We start from the raw sequence: 21,098 nt of genomic DNA on the forward strand, positions 1-21,098 counted from the left end.
TCGCTGCACAACCAGAGCAGTGTGAAGAGGCAGGAAAATGCTGCCAGAAAACCGCTTTCCGGAAAAGCCAGCTCATGCGGTTCACACGGCCTCGAGGGCTTCCACAAGCCCTGCGATTTAAAAACTTTCGCTATCAAATTGTGCTGCTCCATCAAAACCGCTATCGCATTCAGCGCAAGAAACGCAGAATGTCCGAGTACGCCTGAACAAGCAGACGAGTGAAGGGTGCACCACTTCGTTATCTTTCTTCAGAAAAGAAAGGACGCGCAAAACAACAAAAATTCCTTATGCTAATCGAGATATGGCACGGCACACATTAGTTCTGCACTAGCTAACAGTGCATGCTGAGAAACTAAGGTTGCTTTTTTTTTCTTCTTTTTCGAGCCACTGTTTTGCTAACGTTGACTTCGGCCCTTCGTTTTCGATTTCGTTACTTCCCAAAGTCGAAAACTGGGTAAAAACTGGAGGTATTTCACAAGCTGCTTAAAAAATCAGTACTGACTGGGTTACAGTTATATAAGAGAAAAGTTAACCATCAATAGTTCATTTGTTGTGGGACACAATGCGCATTGTTTTCACAAACAAGCTGTTATGTTCTACCAAGGTATTGTCTCTGCTTCAGAGATTTAATTTTTCTTCCATTTATTTCTTTGTATTTTTCCTTTCCACATGACACCATCCAAATTTAAAGCATTTGTATCCAAGCAACTCCTGTCATGCCTTCACCTACACCTGGAGTGCAAAAAACATTCAGTAATTGCCATAGTTCCCATTTCCAAAGAAATGAACACTGCAGTAGGGCCAGCTATAGCGTGGGTTTGCACTTATTTCAAAGGTATCAATAAGATCTCAGGTGACATTTGTGCTGACACGGCTCAATTCAACTTCATGCGGTCAACTCCTTGTGGAGTGAAGTGTCTCTGACGAGGCAACGTTTGCTGCCACTGCAAATAATTTGGGGGTCTTTCTTGGATGGATTTGGGATAGTGTCTTGCTTCTGCAGGTACCACCACCTGTTCATACATTTTCGGAACATGAGTTTTTCAGGTGGAAATCAGACTTAGCTGATTTTCATCAAATATGCTCAGGTGCAAAAATTTTAAAATCTGCGGCATTATCAGAGAATGGACTATGCTGTACTATGTATACTAAGGGGCGGTATTCAGCACTTCCGATCCTGCAGCCACTTCCACCTACCAATGTGCATGGCTGAGAAGTGATCAAATAATTAGTCACACTACAATTCATGTGTTCCTTTTTATGTTCCCACAGGATTAACACAACCACAAGCCATCTGTTGCATCTGCACACCCCACACTATTCACGACAATACTACTAACACTAATAATACACTACGCCGCCAGCAAACATAGATGAGTAAATCCAAAGCAGTGAAGCTGGGATCACGAAGAACACGTGAAAAGAATTCAAGAAGGCAAAATGCACTCTTCTTGCAGCCACATATGAACAGTAACAAAAACTGACAGTGCCAGTGACCCCCATTAATACGACTCCCGACGACACCAATCATGGGCAAGGTGAAAAGCCACACAGCCGACTGGGCCCCATGTATACTAATTGGACAGCCTCGACTGCCCCAAACAGATGTTTGCTTTCCAGGACATTGAAAACAGAACACCAAAAAAAAGGGCATTGCAAAAGTGCAAATGTCTAAGCGATGTCCTTTTTTTTTTTTTGCTCTCATGTGTTACAGGGCGCCCAGTCAGCGCACGCTACCCTTTGCCATTAAGCATGAACTCATGTAAAAAAAACTTTCTATACAGCTTGTGCTATGTTGGAAGCTGCATTAAATACCTCTCAGCCAACTGAGTACAGGCGTGTACTAGTGGTTCATGGGATGTAAACAGCCATACATGAGATCGGCCATCATGCCATGACATGCCATCATGCATCTGAGAGCACTTCAAAGAGAGGTGCTTCAAACTGCACTGTATTATTTAAAAGATAATGGCTCCCAAGATTTCGTCTTCAATTCCACTTCACTGCCCACCGCATGCACAGCAGCTGACCTTAATTACAAAGTGTTTATTTTTTCTCAATTTTTTTTTTCCTGATTCATTGTTATGTACGACTCGCTATATGGACAACTTTGCCCGGGAACCAAAGTGTCTATATTAATATAACAAGGCACCAATGTACACACAAAATTTTTGGTTTCATGTTTTTTTTTCACATGTATTCGGATTTAAGCAGTTTTCATAAATTTGTGTGTTAGCAATCACAATCTTTTTCGATACTATTGCTGCTACATACATAATTAGGAACAACAGTCATCATCATCATCAGCCTAATGATGATGACGAGTATGATAAACAAATTACTATTTACCACATTGCATGAATACAATGCGTCTGACAACTCACGAGAATTTGAAAATAAACATTATTGCGGTCATAAAACAATCTCCAACTGTTCAGGCCAACCATAGCCAAGGGTCCGCTCCAAAAAAAAAAAACGAAGACAGCATGCTAAAATAAGGACACGGCGGATATGTCAATGTTATGTTAGAAGCAACACTTCAAATGTGAATGGCACAATTGAGTGAAGCCAAGCCTCCGATACTTTAATACATGCAGCCACCCACACAGCTGAAGGCGCTGTCACGACCGTGCCCTGCTACTCAGGTGTTTCAAGCTACACAGTCCTGCACAGGTTCGCCTTACTTTGCTCCCCCCTACTCCGCTCGACTATTTCACAGTGACCCACACCACCTTCTTTCCGTATCCATAGCCTTCTTTACATACGCAAAAAGCTGGCTTCTACTAGCAGCTGTCAAACGTGGTGGCGAAGGTTGCTTTAGCTACCTTGAAAAGCTAAAAAAAAAATTCCTACTACTGGTTCCGAATATAATATGTAGCATTATAGGATGTCTCCCACAGAAGCTCACAGCTTCTTTCTTATAAATTCACAGAACTTAAAACTGAGCCCGTTCAAACTACTCATCTCAAGCCTTTCATTGCTTTGTACTTGTGGCTGCACTGAGGAACAGCTAGCTAAATTGCTGTCAAGTTCGAACACTTGAGTGCCTCATTCACATGTATTTTTTTTCCTTCTTCCTTCTTCTTAAAATGTACATAAAAGCACTTATGTCCTCACAGACTCGCAAGCATCACCCATCCTCAACCTAGTCGCAAATTAAGACGGCAGAGGACAAATGGCCGCAAGCACTAGCTCCTTAACATAGCCAGCATGTAAGCCAACCTTATGAATCCTTGTTGCACTGTGTGTACCAGGCCCTTCTGACCAATCATGCTTCTGAGAGGATGAACTCTTTTAAAACAGGACGATGGCCAAATTATACAAATCTAAGGTCCTACCTGAACCGCATCCAACACATGATTTCTAAAAATCCACAGATCATAACCGTACGATCCAAAAATCTCCAACAAACGCACACAAGCTGATGCACTGAATGCTGAAGCACTCTTGAGTCCTCACTTTACCACTGAATCAAGTTTTCAGCACGACATCTGCAGGACAGCTACCAGCAATTGGAAGGTAGCTGTCCTGCAAATGTGCCGAATGTTGTCCTCAAGCATTGTGCCAGCAACCTGGTTGTCCAGTCCAAAAAATAAATCCTTTCAAAGGGTTTCCCAGTGACCTGGAAGTCACGCATGCAGTAGGGGCAGCAATGATCAGTGCCAATAAAATCATGAATTCAGTGGACTCCCTTAACTGCAACCAGAACAAAGCTGGAACCCTAGAGTGACAGAAAACACAAACGGGCACATTTGGTACCAGACGTACAAGGTTATGCGAAAAGTGGAGGTAGCAGACACAGGTACTCACTTATGGCTCTTGATGGTGACTTCGACCGACTCGCCGACGAAGTAGCGGTCCCGGGCAAAAGAGAACACATCATCACAGAGGTCGGCCAAGCGGCCCCTATTCGTAAGGGTGGCGATGTAGAGCAGTGGCTTTCTCAGGCCCGCAGGGAATGATGCAAGGGTTTTGAGGGCTTGCTCTTCGGAAGTGAGGGCATCCTGGTATGTGAGGCCAGACTTTCCCGTCAGGCTACATGTCCACACAAGACTGTTGCAGAGGATGACACGGGCAAAGTACTCGCTGAAACATGGAAAAAGAACAAAACAAAACAGTCAATTATTTTCAATTTCAATACTATACTCCGTTTCATACATCAGGTGCAACGCTGTGAAAGGTACGGAAGTAGTCTGCATGAGAAAATAAAGGGAAGCGTGTTACTCTGCCACCACTCTGCTCACCTCTTTCATTTCATTTCTCCATTCTGCCTGCTATCCTTTATTTCTGCTGCCCCAGCTCAGGTGTTTTGGCACATGCCGGGGCTAGCAAAAATCTTTTCCTTCCTTTTTATTATTATTTTAATAAAACCACTCACTACTACTACTACTACTTACTCCACGCTTGCTCTGTGGCCGAACGGTCTAAGGCTTGAGAAAGACACAGCGTGTCGTCAGCAATAAGAGTGCATTCAATCAAGCTCATGACAAATGTGTCATGCAGTAAGCCTGCAGGCAAAGCATTTACTATGTTTCGCTCACCACAAGGAACGCACTACTTTTTGGTCGCGGATGCAGACAGCGCAAAAAAGAATGCTAGCTTTGACAGCGTTGCACCTGATGTATGAAACCGACTACATAACTACACTGCAGACAATATGACATGCTGTGATTATCGATGCATATCAGCTGTGAAAGGTTCTTGAATGTGAGGTCAAAGTTTTTGCCTTTTGCCCGACGAAATGCAACCTCTGCAGTAGGGCATCATCAAAATAATGACCTCATGATCAGCAACAGAACGTCACAGCTACTCACCAACCACAGCAGGCACAAACAATAAATCAGACACTTGGCATCAGCACATGAAAAGGGGCTGGCTCGGTTATGCATTGCAGAGCTAAGAGAGAAACGAGGAATGAACTGTGTGCCAAGTGACGAGACACCCGACAGCGACGATGAATGACCTAAGAACAAAGAAGGCCTTCCAAGAACTTAAGCAAGAGCCATTCAAAGCACAGGGAGAAAGATTTCGCCCCCACTGCATAAGTCCAGTGACTGTCAGCATAAAACTGCAAAAAAAAAAAGATAGGATGACGCTTAAACTAACCTTAAAGGAGTATAAACACCCAACTTTTGGGTGTGTGTTTTATTGTTTGTAACAATGCGCAAGGCATTATTATACGTGGATGTGTATTACCACCTGGTATTCTCCTATGACCGCTAAGTAATTTATAATCACATTTCTTTCTCGTGATGATTTGGTTTCGGTTTCAAGAGCTGAATGAGGACTATGACGTCAACGTGTGCTTACAGGTCCCGTGAGACATGAAAAAACTGCAATATTGTAACGGGTAGAAACCCAGCACCTCCACCAATAATGTAACGGGTAGAAACTTATATTTACAGAAGGGGATTAATATACACAGAAGGAGGCAGCAGAGGAGCCGTAGAATAAGAGCCGGCTCCCGAATACACTTCGTACTCCTCGTCCACCATGCATACAAGCACCATGCTTCGTCATTATCTTTGTCCAAGCCTATTGAGGAAGGCTGGCTTCAGCACTGCAGTAGATTAAAACAATCAAGCAGCAATTATATGGACGTTTTCCATGCCGCACGTGACACAAAAGTACTCTTTGACGTCACAGCCATCGTTTGGCTACTGAAGCCGAAACCGAAACCGCATGACAGAAAAAAATTCGATTACAAATTATTTAGTGCTTGTAGGTGAATATCACATGGTGATTCATGCGTAGTAGTGTCTTCCACACCATTGTAGAGAAGAAAACATGCCACCAAAATTAGGTGTCTATACTCCTTTATGAGTACAATGCAATAGCATCAGAGATCCCTCCCGTGCAAGTACTCATTCTCTTTCAGAGATCTGTAGATTATGGGGAGTCGTTATACCCCTATACTGGTGCAGTGGTGCAGCGGTTAAGTGATGCCCCGGCAGGTGCCTGTTCACTGGTAGGGTTTAAGAGATCCAGGTAGCTTTTCCCCAGTTCCAGTAAGGCTTTTTGCACAGATAGTTCTTTGGAAGGCTGCCTATTTCTCGACCACTGAGCTGATGGTGCACAGTGCCACAGTGGGCAGGTGGGCTACCTGCCTTTTTGTGACACGGATAGATGCCAGCTCTTCTCAGGACCTCTATTGCTGTTACATTCGAAATTACGAATCAAGGGAGTCACGTAACAATCTTAATTTCCTTGAATCTCACAGGCACGTAACCTAGTGCTGAATGATGCAGTATGTCACAAAATAGTTACGTAACACACAGCTAAAAAAATCCAAGTTGTATGCCATGGCAGAAATTTAGTTTCTTCACAACTCCTCCATAGCATCTGTGCAGATGACGCCGCAAAGTTAGATATTTTGAAAAACTGTGCACTGTGGGCAACAACTTAAAAACTAGCTAGAATTGCCTATTCATACACAAAATTTTCATGCAGAAAAGCTAAATAAAAAATTTACTGCACAAAAATTTAATGCCAATTTCGTGTCTGAATAGATAACACAAAAGTGTCATACTGAAAAAAAAAAAAAAAAGAAGAGCTAGATGTGGTAATCACGATGATGCTGCAATGTGAGCTGCCAGTAACCCCCCCCCCCCCTCCTTCTCTCACCTTTAACTTCTTGGAAATGACACACTTCTAATATATTTTGTTTCCTTCCATGTAGACAGGTTGCACTTTGCCTTAGTATTGTGTGAACTGCTCTTGACAATTATTAGAAAACTTACTTTCATGAACAGTTTTATGTAAGTGGGTGTATTCAGGGCAGTTCCACCAGGCCTTTTAAAACTGCCACTGCAATAAATATTTGACACAAGGCTGATCACTGTGCTCATACAGCATAGTGTGAAATTTTCCCAAGACATGTACTTTAAGATGCCTAACTCTTAACTAGGATGCAGTGCGCTCAGCACAATAAGTGCCTTGACGCAGCCATTCATGCCTTTCTGGACAACAAACGGCAGGCTTTAAGCCAAACAATATCAAGTAGGCACATGAATGTCCAGTCAGAAGTTGCCAAAATTCAGATTAAGCCTTTGCGTTCTCCTTTGTTTCTTGTGTTCCTCTACTACCAAAACTAAACTCATTGCCTGCAAAAAGTGCTCCTAAGGTCTAAACTAGAATTAGCTTCTTTAATCAAACTCAGTCTAACCATTTCGAGTGCCTACAGAAGAAAGCAGCCTGTTACAACCTATTCGATCCCAACCTAGCATCTAGTGGTTCTGACATTAAGTGACCCTTATCTCTTTCTGATCTGGCTGAGACGTCATATACAAAATGTAATAATATTTCACAAAATATTTCATAATCTGCCTCACCAAAAGCACCTGTCTTGTTTACCTCCTACCCATATTTTTGCAAGAGCTGATAACTCTTGCAAAGTTTCCCTTCCACTTGCACATACATCTCTGTTTTCATCCTAACCGTTACTTGTAGCTATTCAATAATGGAACTCTCAGTTGATATCATAACTAATCTTGAAAAATCTTGCTCAGTGGTCACTGACCTTTCTAGGTGGTTTTAATTGCTATTTTGGTGATTTATCCGTCAGTTATTACATCTATAATGTCTCCAGTGAACAACCTTCTTAGTTCTTTCCAGTTGTCCTGTTTCTCGCCATATTTCTTATATTTTTGTGCCATCTCCTGTGTTTTATATCGCCCCCTTTGTCATGTAATGGCCTCTGCGCCTTTAAGGGTATAATAAATTATGATGATGATGATTAATTCTGTTAGTGCTGTTACAGCTGCCTGGTTGCTTTGCATTTCTTCTGTCTCATAGATGTACCTCGAAATGCATAAAATTGGAACTTATGTAATACATCTGCTAATAGTTGCTGAATGTTGTGTTGTTGAACACAGTAATATTTTTCATGTGTTAGTCTGAGCAAGTTATAAGTGCATTTTTTTGTTTAAACTTTGTTGTCATTCATTTTTACTTGATTAATACGAAGGAACACATTATGTACATTCCTCGCTGCCAGTGCCACACACAAGCACAATATGCTTAACTGGCACAGAATCGTGACAATGTAAATTAGTGGCAATAAAACAATAAAACACTAGTAGCAAAAAATATAAGCTTTCTGAAGACCAAACGATAAAATAAGTCACACACACAACTTCAGCTAACAAGGATAAGTAGCACCATTTTGTCCTCGCCTTTCTACGTGTTGTTTTAATGCTATGTTCTTTGTTTGTTTAAATGCTATGCCAAAGTCCGGAAGATGTAATCAATAAGTTGCATTGAAGCTACAATGCATGTATGTGTAGCCAACCAACCATACAATATACATGTGCTAGCAAACTGCACATTGGTAACACATTGGCACTGAGCATAAAGTTGAAAAAAAGAAAAAAAAATTTTACGCACACGTTGCTATAGCTACTCAGAACTCCCAAAGAAATATTCAAGACCGGGCGTTTGGTCCCTGCTCGTCTGTTCCATGCCCATAAGCACAATTTATAGAAGTTCTTGGTATCACTTGCCCCAGCAGATCATTACATGATAACTTGAATAACTAACATTTTCATGCTCAAGCTTATTAAGGCAATACAGCAGTAAAGACATACTTTGGCAGATGGCACTAGTATTTGTAAGCTGTGTCATGACAACAAAGTTTGCATAGAATTGCACATCAGCAGGATAGCATTTATTTCTCTAATTGTTTACTGTGGCTTAAGACTGCCAGTGTCAAGGCCATGAAAAAAACTGGCGCAGAAAATTTTGGTTCACAAATTGCCTGAAACTAGTTTTACTTTAGTGATTTACTAACATGTTTTAGATGATGAATCTAGCAGTGGATAAGTAAGCTGCAAAGCTGTTGATCTGAAAGTAACAGGAAAGACACTTTGTGCTGTGGCCTCTGCATTTCAAAGCCAAACATGAATACACTGCGTAGGCTTCATTGTCAGATATCTCTTGGAAGGGTCATTGCCCCATTCAGTGTCTTGTCTTAACAAGTGGCAAGCACCTGTTATCACTGGTCATGCAACAGCACCTTTTGCTTCACTAGTAGTAAACAAAATGCATTTTAACTCGTAACCTGGTTAATTAACAGCCTCAGCCAAGACTTGAACCAATGAAAAGGCAGCAAAAGTGGCAAACGAAACAACCACAGCATGTGTAGATGATGCTGTCTCGGCATCCAGGCTGGCAAAACATTAAAAAAAAATCCAAAGTTGCAGCCAATAATGAACCACCTCAATGCGTCAACTACCAGTCTGAAACGACGCAAGAACATACTGGGAGGTGGTGGTAGAATGGCTCATTACAACGTCTCGACAGCACACAACAGGCACAATGCAGTGAAGTTAACATACTTCACACCAAGGTGCGTTACGCAAAAATGAGACATTATGTGCTCCTCTGCTCATCGTAGTGTACAGTAAATGCAAATAAATATACATGCACATTGAAAACCGTGAATAGAAGAGCTAGAAAACAAGATCTCAGTATGACTATCAAAAGCAAGGTAACACACTTCAAAATGCACACTGAAGTCCACCTCAAGTAGTGGTAGAAGCACCCCAATACAGATGATGACACCTCAACTAACTCTTTTAGCAGAGACAGTATGAACAGTGGAAACAAAAACAATGTACACACACCAGCACTTGTGAAAATGACAACACTAGAACAGCACTGCAACACCTGCGCACAAAATCGTCGCCTATAACGCTATCTAGCGCGGACCCAAAGTGGCCGAAGCATAAAGTCTCCAAAACAAGCGAATCGCAAGCTAACTGCTTTGAGAGAAACTATGCTTTAACCAACCGGCAACTGAGGTAAGGCCGCAATTAAAGGGACGCTTGTGTCATGCTTAAGCAGAACGCACAGCGAGCAGTTACACAAAAGCGACGCAAGCGTCGGTGACAACCAGCGTTGTGTGGCACCAAAGGGCACGAAACAGCCCGGAACGTGGCAACGCGGGCAATAAAAGATGCTGGAACGCTAATATACGAAAGGCACCCGAGTGGTAGTCCATGCTTACACAGCTGCGAAGTCGGCAGTCGTCGCAAACTGGTTCGAAGGCATTCAGACCGAAAGCTTAGGTCCTCGAGGGGTTCCCGCAACCCCGGCGCATAAATTCCAAGCGCAAATTTTGCGACGAAATTAGATTTAGGCCTAACAAGGGCTAAGCAGCGCGACATCGTGAAGGTGTCAGAATGTCAAAAAGAACCGATTCATGCGCGGCTTCACTTTACCGGCCCGGGCGAATTCGTCAGCGAAACACGACTAGAATGGACTCACTCGTAGTCTCGGAATCCTTCGTTGGTGATCTTGCAGTAGAAAACCTCGTCATTTGGCTTGAGATCGGCCGGTGGTTTCTGCCGAATGAATGGGTGCCTGCCGTAGAGAGGCATGGTAGAATCGGTGAATTTCAACTTGCCCCGGTGTGCGCCTCACTAAGGAAACCAAGTCCTTTCCATCGGCAATTCTCTCCCAAGATGCACAGGGCGCTCACAGGCTGGGTCCCAGGGGTATATCTCGGCGTCCAATGTCAAAAGTTCCGAGCCGGCAGCACGGACATCGCACAGGAACAAGACGGTCTCAACCCCCGACGGATGCGGCAACTTTCTCGAGGCGCTAACGTTGCCCGCGTTTCACAGCTACTATGGCGCTAGCGTTTTTTCCACACACTACGCGCTGCGGGCAGTCAAATCATAGTGGGTTCAAGGTGCCGTTGGGTAAGAAATTTGAATGAGACTCGCGTGGGAACTCTGAACAACGCGCATTACAAGACGATCGCGGCACGCTGCAGAAAAACACAACTCCAGGCGGGACTAAAACCGGAACCGAACGATGCCGATTGGCTCAAGCGGGCAGCACGAGTTTTTCGGCGCAATTTCTTGTGGTGGCACCACCTTCGAGTTGGTCCGTGAATCCTGCAACGCAAATGCTTTCGCTCCACAAGCGTACACCGTTGACGTTGGCGTTACACCGGTCTGCTCGTCTAAACATTTCCTAGCCTCAAGAAATCGTAATAACGGCGATTTCTAACTTCATATACATCCAGAACCTCCAGCCACGGTCGTTCGGACCATGGTCCTAGCATGGTACCCAGGGACCATGGTCCGAACCGTCCGAAAAATGGTCTCTATTTCTAGGGACCACGGCGACCACAGAGATAACTTTACTGTTTGGTCGTTATGATTCAAACGGCCTTTGGACCAACGTTATTTACTTTGGTCAGAATGAATAGCACACAGTGCAGTGCGTTTAAGCGTACGCTAGTTGTAAGCGAATACCGATGAAACATTCTGTGCCAATGGCGCATAAAATAGATTATATTGCTGAGGAAAAATTGTTCAGTTTTCCAAAACACAAGCAGTAAACGGGCCTACTTTATTAGTTACAAACATTTTGCATGCAAACATGCTAATAACGGATAAAATAATTTAATCACAACTTCAAGAAAGGCAGAAGAGAGGAAGAGAAAATGCGCGCCATATTTCAAAACCGTTTTAAAGTGGCCTCCTGTCTTAATAATAATAATAATTGGTTTTTGGGGAAAAGAAATGGCGCAGTATCTGTCTCACATATCGGCGGACAACTGAACCGCGCCGTAAGGGAAGAGATAAAGGAGGGGGCTGAAAGAAGAAAGGAAGAAAGAGGTGCCGTAGTGGAGGGCTCCGGAGTAATTTCGACCACCTGGGGATCTAACGTGCACTGACATCGCACCGCACACGGCCCCTTAGCGTTTCGCCTCTATCGGAACGCAGCCGCCGTGGTCGGGTTCGAACCCGGGAACTCCGGATCAGTAGCCGAGCGCTCTAACATCTGAGCCGCCGCGGCTGGTTAGGAGATTGGCGAAACACTAAGGGGCCGTGTGCTGTGCGATGTCAGGTGGTCGAAATTATTCCGGAGCCTTCCACTGCGGCACCTCTTTCTTCCTTTCTTCTTCCACTCCGTCCTTTAACCCTTCCCTTACGGCGCTATTCAGGTGTCCGCCGATATGTGCGGAAGATACTGCGCCATTTCCTTTCCCCCAAAACCAATTCTCTCTTCTCTCCTTCAATCTCCCGGTTGATTAAACTGGAGCCAGAAAACATGCCCTAGCTTTTTTTTTTTCAGCAAACATTTTCAGTCGTTCCCTGGCGGGCATTGAACAACGTACACGAAGCATTTATAGTTGGCCAGCACTGAAAACGTTTATTCCGACACATGTCTTTTTCAGAAGCTGCACAGCAGCCAGAAATGTGCCATCACACATGTCACCGCAGTTCCAAAGCGTCCCCGCCGGGGCCTTCGAGATTTCTTCCGTGACGGACGTGCCAAATCTCCTCCCGCCTGGAACGGCCGCAGCAGCAGATCCCCTGCACGCACAAAATGGCGGGCACATTTATTTTCATAGCTAGGAGAGACACACACATGTTGATAAACGCTGCACTTTGCCTGCTTATGCGTCTAGCCACTAACGTTTTACTAAACTACATAAAATATGTCAGTGAAAATGAAAATAAGTGCGGCATGTTCATACATGGCAGAAAGAAGCAGCGTACGCCTTCCCGGTTCGTGACGTTTATCGCTTCGGGGGAGGAGACTCCGTCTTGCCGTCATATCTGTTTTAACTCAGGGTGACCAAATTGATCTGAAACAGGTTCTAAAGCTGTAGGGAAGTGTGATATGAAATCACCGACGAATATATACTTCCTGGCAGAGGCTAAATTTCCTTACCAACAAAGCAAACTTCCGGCCGAACTTGCTGGCAAAAAAAATTGGAGGATACAAGGGTATCACGCGATAGCGTTAATTCTCATACATGCAGAATTAGCCGTTCTCTACTTTATAATCACTGATATCCGGGAGTACTCATACCACTGCTGGCGCAGTGGTGCAGCGGTTAAGCGATGCGCCACTGCCCTGCGATGGCAGGTGCTTGCATCGGTGGAGCTTGCAATACTCAGGTTGTTCTTCCAGAGAAATCTCTCGAGACCAATAATTAAGTTAACTGTCACCTGCCACGGTGGGAAGTTTATGATGACTCCACAAGGTCACGTAACCTAGGACGGCGCGACAAGTTCACGTGACCGGCTCATTTTTCGACTATGGAGGGAGCGGGGGGGGGTGGACAATCCCTCTTCATCTGCCATTCCCTGCATTGTCACGGTAGTCGGGTCATGAAAATCGGCCGACGCCATTGGCTGGAAGGAGGTCCTTTAATTGACGGGGAAATGCCGCTTCATTCTTGAGTTGTATTCGACTATAAGCAAGTCGGTAGCTAGATGCAACTGGGGCAGTTGTATGAAAACCACAGAACAATCACCTCGCAGTGAAAACCGCGCCCACGACATCTGCGCAGATTGTATCGAAAGAGAGAAATAATAAGACGAAAGAAGGGAACGTCCAGGAGGCAACTTTGAATATGGGAAGTGAGGGGCTCGTTAAAGTGGAAGGAGGTCCCAAAGCAGATGTGGAGTTAGGAGTAAGGCGCCCGTGTGCTGTGCGATCTCAGTGCACGTTAGATCCCTAGGTGGTCAAAATTATTCCGGAGCCCTCCACTACGGCACTTATTTCTTCATTTCTTCTTTCACTCTCTCTTTTATTCCTTCCCTTACGGCGTGGTTCAGGTGTCCAACGATATATGACAGATACTGCGCCATTTCCTTTCCCCCAAAACCAATTTGTATTTGTTGTAGTTAGGTGAACATGGTGCGACCTATCCACGTGTGGGTTATGCGTTCTTAATTACTTAGTTAAGTAAGCCCACTCTCCGCTAGTTAATATTAATAATAATTGTTTTTGTGGAAAGGAAATGGCGCAGTATCAGTCTCGTATATCGCTGAACACCTGAACCGCGCCGTAAGGGAAGGGAAAAAAGTAGGGAGTGAAAGAAAGGAAGAAAGTGGTGCCGTAGTGGAGGGCTCCGGAATAATTTCGACCACCTGGGGATGTTTAACGTGCGCTGACATCGCACAGCACGCAGCCGCCGCGGCTGGGTTCGAACCCGGGAACTCCGGATCAGTAGTGGAGCGCCATAACCACTGAGCCACCGCGGCGGGTAATGTCTCCGCTAGTTCGGCAGCGGTATTGTGAACTACGAGGGCCAGGAGCCTATCAGTGGAAGTACAGAGTCGATCACACTTGTCTAGAGCGCTCGAGATGTAAGCAGGCATTGACTTTCACTGATAATGCTTGCGCAGGAGAGCAGCCAAATAGACACGTGGACCGCACAGGCATCAATGCCTTAATGCTAGCAAAGAAGTTGCGAAAACGTTTCACTTCATTGGCTGTACGCTGGCGGAGGGGGTGGGGGAGAGTAAGGCAGATTTATAGGCCTGTCTAATAAGCCAGTCTACCTGGTCCCTTTCCTTCGCAGTGAAATATAGTCAGGGCATGGTATATATAAACGAGACAGCTGAGGACGTGCACCTGCACGAGGCGTCTGAGGTCAGCCTCTCGCATGCGCACGGCGGTGCACGTCTTTCTTTTCTGGGCACTGTGTTCTGTCCGTGAAGTGTGTGCTGTTCGCAACTTAGCTGGACCACAACAAATTCGTGGCTCTCGCATGACTCTTACCGATACAACAGTGAAGCGACGAGTATGTACGTAGTAGATCCTCGTCTCATGTGACTGCTTCCGGCAAAACTACGCTGCAAGTTTGCGAGCAGTATTGGGAGAACAAGACTGCACGACCTCCTCACTCGGTACCCCGAACGGAACTGAGACCACAGGTCGGTGGCGACACCTCGACGCAACATTTAGAAGCTGTAGCATCACTAGAGCGCTCTGATTACCTCGGATTTAATTGTCATGCTATCAATTGTCTCGATTAAGTGACGCACCCAGGACGACCCCGGCGTGCATTGCAGCTGCGAAAAGCTTGCCCAGTACTCACCCTCCGTCGACAAACCACAATGGCGCAGGTGAAGGCTGGGATCATTAACATGATCGCCCACGTCATCGTCGTAAAGTCTGAAAAAAAAATCGAAATAGCGCATGATGCAGTGACATTTTACAAGTGAAATTATATAGTGTGCCAGGTTGCAAGGCCCGCCGTTCAGGACTCAGCTTATTATATATACCTCCTCTGTCTAAATGCGAACGCCATGGCTGCAAGTCGAACCCATGAGCTGGGTAGCTATGCAGGGACCTCGAACACAGCTAGCACATTGCACATCGGCTGTCATGAGTATTCAGAGCAATGGGGGAGGAGGGCTTCTTCCCCCTTCGTGTACATCCATTGTTAAGAGTATACAGAGCAATGGATAAGGGGATGGTGTAGAGTTTCTCCCACCTTCAAGAGGCTTGTAACCATGCATGCAATGTACATATACAACGAGCCACAAAACAAGGGACAGAGGGCAACCTTTCGGCCTCTAGTTTTGGACAAATGCTGTATCCGGGTGCACTTGTAGAAACGCATGACAGTTACTTTCAGCTAAAAGTCAGTACCTATTCATTTATATCTCCCAAGTTTTCCATGACGACAATCTGAGACGTTCATGTCCAGTTCTTGCTTGTCGCATCAACACTCTAAACAAAAAGGAGTAAAAAGGGCGTAAGCCATCCTCTAGCGGAGGACACTTTACTCCCTTTTTACTCCCATATAGGTGTATTTGTGTTTAAGTGATGGGCTCTATACAAAAAAAATAAGAAATGGCGGCGGTTTAGCTCTGGTTAAACCTGGAGTGACGCGATAGCTACAGCTGGCCGAGTGGAACTCGCTCAGTTGAATTGCAAATTCAGTCTTTCGCCGCTCCGTTTCGCTGGGCGTTCTTCATCCTCGTCCCACTTGACACGGCGCATGCGCACAGCTGTGGCAGCTCGGTTTCGCCGGCGCGCCGCGCCGCCGGCAGGAGCAGCTTCTCCGGCCGCACCATGTGGCTGGTCACGAGACCAATCACGTGATCAGCCACAGCGCCGCGCCGCCGGCAGCTGATCCGCACCACGTGACCAACCACGTGACAGCTTGGCGGCGCTACCGTAATGTAGCTCTCGCTACAAGAGTGGGAGCGCACGCACCGCCTTCGGTGAAGACCTCGACGTGGCTGGGCGCGCCCATGGCGATGCCGGTCCTGTTGACGGTGCGGAAGGCGGTGACGGTGAAGCGGTACCAGCTCCACTGCATCAGGCCGTTGACGTAGACGTGGCGCAGGCTGGGCTGCGGGTACACCTTGGTGTGGCACAGACGGAACCAGCAGTGGGTCACCACGAAGCCGTCCGCGTTGCCTTCGTCCTCGAGCAGCCAGCTCACGCGCACGCTCGACGGCCCCAGAGCCGAAGCACGCAGCCGGCACGGCCGGTCCGGCGCTGCGGGCATGACACGTGGTTGTAACGGCCGCAGGCCGGTGTAATATGCCACAGCCCTCCGGTCACGCTATAGCTGCCAAACTCCGCATACATGCGTAGCTAACCTGCAGCGATTCTGCACTTTGATTGGTCCAAAACTTGGCGAGATTATCCTATCGCCACGCCACTTCTCCGTCAGGCCACGCCTGCTTGCCGTGCCGTAGTGCAAGTGGCATGACGGATTATCACGCTGCCTGCGCTACTGCTAAAACATATGATCTTGGTGGAGAAATAAGTTGCAGGGAGCTACAAATAGCTCGGTACTCAGCCCATATGTTCACCTCTAGAAAGTAGCCGTAGGTCGTGCCTACGTTCTCATTCAGGCTCATAACTGGCACGAATAAAAAAAACTTCGGGCATATAATATTAAGACCTCACCAGAAGAAAGGGGTATATGCCTTTCCGGTGGTGTGCTTGTCGAGAGCTTCATAGAAGCCAGTAAACACGCCTGCGCATGATCGCACTCCGAAGAGAGTTTTAGCACAGCGAATACGTATTAGCGTAGATACTCGTATACCGGATTAACTTATGCTTGCTGCGCACGCACATTGGCAGGAGCTCGCCCCCGCTTGCTCCGCTATGCTAAAGCTCTTCAATTTGATCTAAATATGTTGGCAGTGGCTGTACTGTGGTTCGTGCTTCAGAGCTGGCATGCACAAACGTCATAAGTGGCCGCCACGTTTGCGACCTGGGAACGAGTAAAGTACACACGTTTTACTGCGAAAGCAGCACCAGTGTCATAATGCGGGTGCCTCTGTAGCCTCGGCCGGGGCGAAGCCTCCACCAATCAGCCACATCCCCACCGCACATAATCACCCACTAACACGCCCACACCAGAGTGTAGACTGTAGAGTCCAGCTTTCTGGTTTCATGCTGTATATTCTTGTTCCGTCCGTACTTTTTCCACCACGGGTGCACCTGCACGTGAAGCCTCCGAGAACGCATCATTGTACTATAATCTCGGAGGCCGCGATGCGCGTGTATATATACGCACTCTGCTTGAGGGAGTTGAAAGCCGTCTCGTAGAGCAGCACGCCGTCGGTGCGCCGCACCTGCAGGCGCAGCCTCTGCTGCGTCAGGTCCGTCCAGGCGACGAATTTTTCGCGTTGCAGGTCGAGCAGGTTGTCCCTGCACTCCTGGCTGCAGCCGTCGGCAGAGCTGCAGAGGCGCACGTTGAGCAGCTGCTCGGTCTCGTTGCCCAGCCGCCACTCGAGGCCCACCATGAACGAGGAGTAGGCGGACGAGCGAAACCGCAGCTCTGCTCGCCGTTGCCAGTGCATAACGAACAAACTGTATCAGTTTGCATATATGCAGTAAAGTAATCGGAAAGGCTTTGCGCGTTTCATGAAGCACAGCGCGCGAAATTCGCAAGTATGCTATGCCTAACTCTCAACGCCTGAACTGCGCATGCGTAACAAACGCGGCGCATGCGCAGCTCGCACCCAGAAGGTCATCGCGGTGATGCCGCGTAACGAACAAACCACGGAGAAGAAAAGAATCCAGGAGAGGCCGTTACGGCACATTTTTTTGAAGCCGGACATGAGGGCTACACCCCTCCAGTTGACCGCCGTCTCAACGCGCTTGCGCATGCGCAGCAGACAATGCAGCAGACGACGCCGCTGCATCCAACGTTACGATTGACTGTGCCGTCGGCCAAAGACTCCTAGTACACGCCGCGAAAACACGTGACTTCTGGCACACTTTTCGGCGTGCAGCTCATGAGCTTTTCCTCTTCCATGGAACGAGAGAAGAACAAGAACAGCTACAGTGCGCATGCGCAGAAATGGTTACCGGAGTCCAGCGTCCACGTGCGCGTGCAGAGCGCGAAGCTGTCGTAGCCGGTGACCGAGAGCGGGTTCTCGTCGACGGCGCAGAAGGCGTACGTGACCCCCGGCCTCAGACCCGGGACGAGCGAGGGCTGCGCCACCGTGTGGCGACTGCAGCTGAGCCCCGTGCCGTTGCTGACCGTGCAGTTGTCGAAGTCGGAGAGGTCGCAGCGGGACTCGCGCTGGTACGGGATGCAGTCGAAGAAGCTGAGCCCCTTCTGGAACTGCTCGGCCGTCGCGTGGCACAGGCAGAAGCGATTGCCGCTGTCCGGCTGCCAGTCGATCTGCGCGGTCGGACGCCCGTACACAACCGCAGTTCACCTGTAGCTCCGTGCACGGTCATGCTCATGTACCCCGTACATTCCTCAATCTTTGTCCCGGCTGTCATGTAATGCACGGTTGCGCTTACTGTATAGCTTCCATATAATAACTTCGCGTGTATTCAGAGCCATTCGAAGTAATCTGGCTGCGCTGGAACTTCTGGGGATCAACAGTAAGTCGTACCAATGAGAACTGTTCACAAACAGTGTCCTTATCTGTGAAGACAAGCCACTGGAGCTAAATAACTCCACTGTAGGTGCATTGAGAAGGGGCTTACAAGAGGAATGAAAAGGGGGTAATGACTTTGCAGAACCTCTCCCGACCAAGCGTAAAGAAAAAGCCTGTAGTCGCATAGACAGCGCAGATTACTCTTCCACACTCGGGTGTAATCTGGTACAGTACTGAATAAAAACACCGTCTAAAGAATGGAAAAAAACGCTATAGTACCTCGGGGTAATATCTTGCATGTCTTGGCGACTGTTTTGATGCAAAGTTTTGCAAGCTTTTTTTAGCCTGTTTAGCTTTAGCCTGTATAGCTTTCACGTGTCGTCACGGGCACCATAAGGGTGCCCCAGGCATGACTTTCATTTATCTCTTACGGTACAAGTGGCGATGGGCTGATTAGGCAAGCCTGCAGGTTTTCTACTTGCGGGACAGAGATCTATAAATGTTGGTGCGGAAGTTCTGGTTCGCCAACTTGGCGGCTACAGCGTCATCTGTGTATTAGTGCAAGCTAGTGATAGGCTATATGCGACCGTGTGTTCCAATGGAGGGAGCCTGTACCATGGAGCTGCACGTCTAAACTTGTCCTACTGGGACGACGCTGATCACCGTTGTCACTACCCTATGCAGTCTAACGCGTCTCACGACGGCGCATGCAGTACCTTGAACGAAGTTGTATTCGCCCAGATCTGGGACACGCGTACGGCACAGGACAGACGGCCATGAAGCGCCACCTGCATGCAGACGGAAGCAATGAGAATTCGTTTACTTTGAAAGCTTGATCTTCAGCAGACATTGCGTTCACTCTCTATTGCGAGTGTGCCATTAAAAACCCCTCTTGGTTTGTTCTGCAGACCGACCTTGTCGCTACCGAACGGCGTTTCCCTACCCGTGCTAAGCAGGCCGGTCCTGGTCCCCAGACCGTCAGCGGTTGTACCTTGATATACAAGGCCGCATTTATAAATTTGAACCGGAGCCTTTCTCTTGGCATAAACGAGCAAAAAGGGGCAGGTGTTGCCATAGGAAACCTGAAAAGGACCGGTGAGGGGTGACAAGCATGCGACATCAACGTAAGGGAATTCGATTGCTACCGAGTGGCGTTGCTTCTGAGCAAAATAGTATTGCTGGTGATGTGAGGAGTAACCAGATTGAAAGTTAATCGTTATAGATAAAGAAAGCCGTTCTTCATTTGCAGTCATCGATGCAGGGTAAATGCTGAAAGTCCCAGAGCTACAGGAGTGTCACATCGGAGGCAGTTTTTGACTCCGGATATTTCATGTGATAAACAAAGACTGCCAGACACGTATGCTGTGAAGTCCTGTTGGTTTGCGCGAATATCACATGTTGAGCTGTATACACGCACGAACGGCAGGTCACTAAGCCAACGCCGGTCTCTTACCAGGCAAGCGTAGAGCAGGATGCGAGATCCCCGGGATCTCATCTCGGGTGAGCCCAATTTCCCTGCTGGCTGTGCGCAGTACGTGACCTGCGCAGTAACGACAGATTCATTCCTTGGGATCATATGCGATATGGAGACGTATTTTCGTGCATACCTTTCTCGGCATGTGCTCGATGCTTTCAGTGCATCTCAGTGCATAATGAGTGCATTTCTGATGCATACATAGGAGTCTACAGTTAATGTGTTAGGAATTTTTGAATGGCTTAATCCTTGTAAGACCAGCTACAAAAATTAAGCCTAACTGTACACTTACATTGAAGCAAACGACCTACAGACTGATGGTTTGGCGCGTTCATATAATCTCAAGAGGAACGCGATGCTATCCAGAACTATGGTGCGTGTGGAGACGTACCTTGTTGGCCGGCCGTCCGTCGCGACTTACAGCGAGCTCTGCTAGCTGCCCCTGGTCCCAAGGCTGGCTTAAGTGGACTGGCCAAGCGCGCTTCGTCTCGCCATGCTGCACATCTCGACCCCGGTCGAAGGAGGTACGATGGCGCTTTGATGCGCTTCAAGGACGTCGACTCTGTACATAAGCACTCGAGGTCTTGCGGCGAACACGTCAGGAGTAGCAGAGCTCTTCTCACCAGTCGACCCTCGGGTCCCCGTCGGCCTTCGTCCTTAGCCTGTGCCCCTTGGACCTTTTTGTTCTGTATACCAGACGGCGCTTCGTCTTTCTCTTCGCTTCGCTTTGTTGTTGGCGCGTCATCTGTTCTTCTGAGGTGCTGTGGACACTGTCACACTTCGTCCCTGATCTCTTCCATTAAAATGAGGAGAAGGGGAAAGTGATGAATTGAGGAAAGGTGGAAACGACGGCCAGAAAACTTGTCTCTGGTCTGGTGCTTCGTCATCCTGAGGGAAGAAAAGGGAAGGGAAAAATGATGTCCATATTATCCTTCAGTATCATCATCATGGCACAAGTGTGTCCAGTGTCCTATTGTATGCATTATCATCATCATTAGCAA

The 21,098-nt window shown here is 47.1% G+C and overlaps 2 protein-coding genes across 2 annotated transcripts in view; both read right to left on the minus strand.

The window, feature by feature from the left end:
* Positions 1–11,130, minus strand: part of Acf (ATP-dependent chromatin assembly factor large subunit) — a 39,449-nt gene extending 28,319 nt beyond the window's left edge. Inside the window, exons 1-2 of the mRNA XM_077666363.1 lie at positions 10,267–11,130; positions 3,811–4,086 (exon numbers count right to left, since the gene is read on the minus strand). Coding sequence (XP_077522489.1) covers positions 3,811–4,086; positions 10,267–10,379 — 389 coding nt within the window. The 5' untranslated portion in view covers positions 10,380–11,130. The remainder of the gene's footprint in view (positions 1–3,810; positions 4,087–10,266) is intronic.
* A 1,025-nt stretch (positions 11,131–12,155) lies between these two features.
* On the minus strand, positions 12,156–20,571 carry LOC144135475 (uncharacterized). The gene is made up of 8 exons (XM_077668132.1): positions 20,489–20,571; positions 20,077–20,163; positions 19,340–19,411; positions 18,100–18,418; positions 17,303–17,566; positions 15,982–16,269; positions 14,855–14,931; positions 12,156–12,332 (listed from the first exon to the last, which is right to left on the minus strand). Exons 2-8 carry the CDS (start codon positions 20,116–20,118, stop codon positions 12,231–12,233), a joined length of 1,164 nt encoding a protein of 387 aa, XP_077524258.1. The 5' UTR covers positions 20,119–20,163; positions 20,489–20,571; the 3' UTR covers positions 12,156–12,230.
* Positions 20,572–21,098: the final 527 nt, after the last annotated feature.

Source organism: Amblyomma americanum, chromosome 5 (assembly GCF_052857255.1).
Source record: "Amblyomma americanum isolate KBUSLIRL-KWMA chromosome 5, ASM5285725v1, whole genome shotgun sequence".
Lineage (NCBI taxonomy): Eukaryota > Metazoa > Arthropoda > Arachnida > Ixodida > Ixodidae > Amblyomma > Amblyomma americanum.

Coding starts and splice junctions, on each gene's coding strand:
- LOC144135475 (XM_077668132.1), bottom strand. CDS start 20,118: ATGAGATCCCGGGGATCTCGCATCCTGCTCTACGCTTGCCTG. Junction 17,567..18,099: donor CACGTGGACGCTGGACTCCG/GTAACCATTTCT, acceptor AACGGCGAGCAG/AGCTGCGGTTTCGCTCGTCC. Junction 14,932..15,981: donor CGAGGTCTTCACCGAAGGCG/GTGCGTGCGCTC, acceptor TTTTTTTTTCAG/ACTTTACGACGATGACGTGG.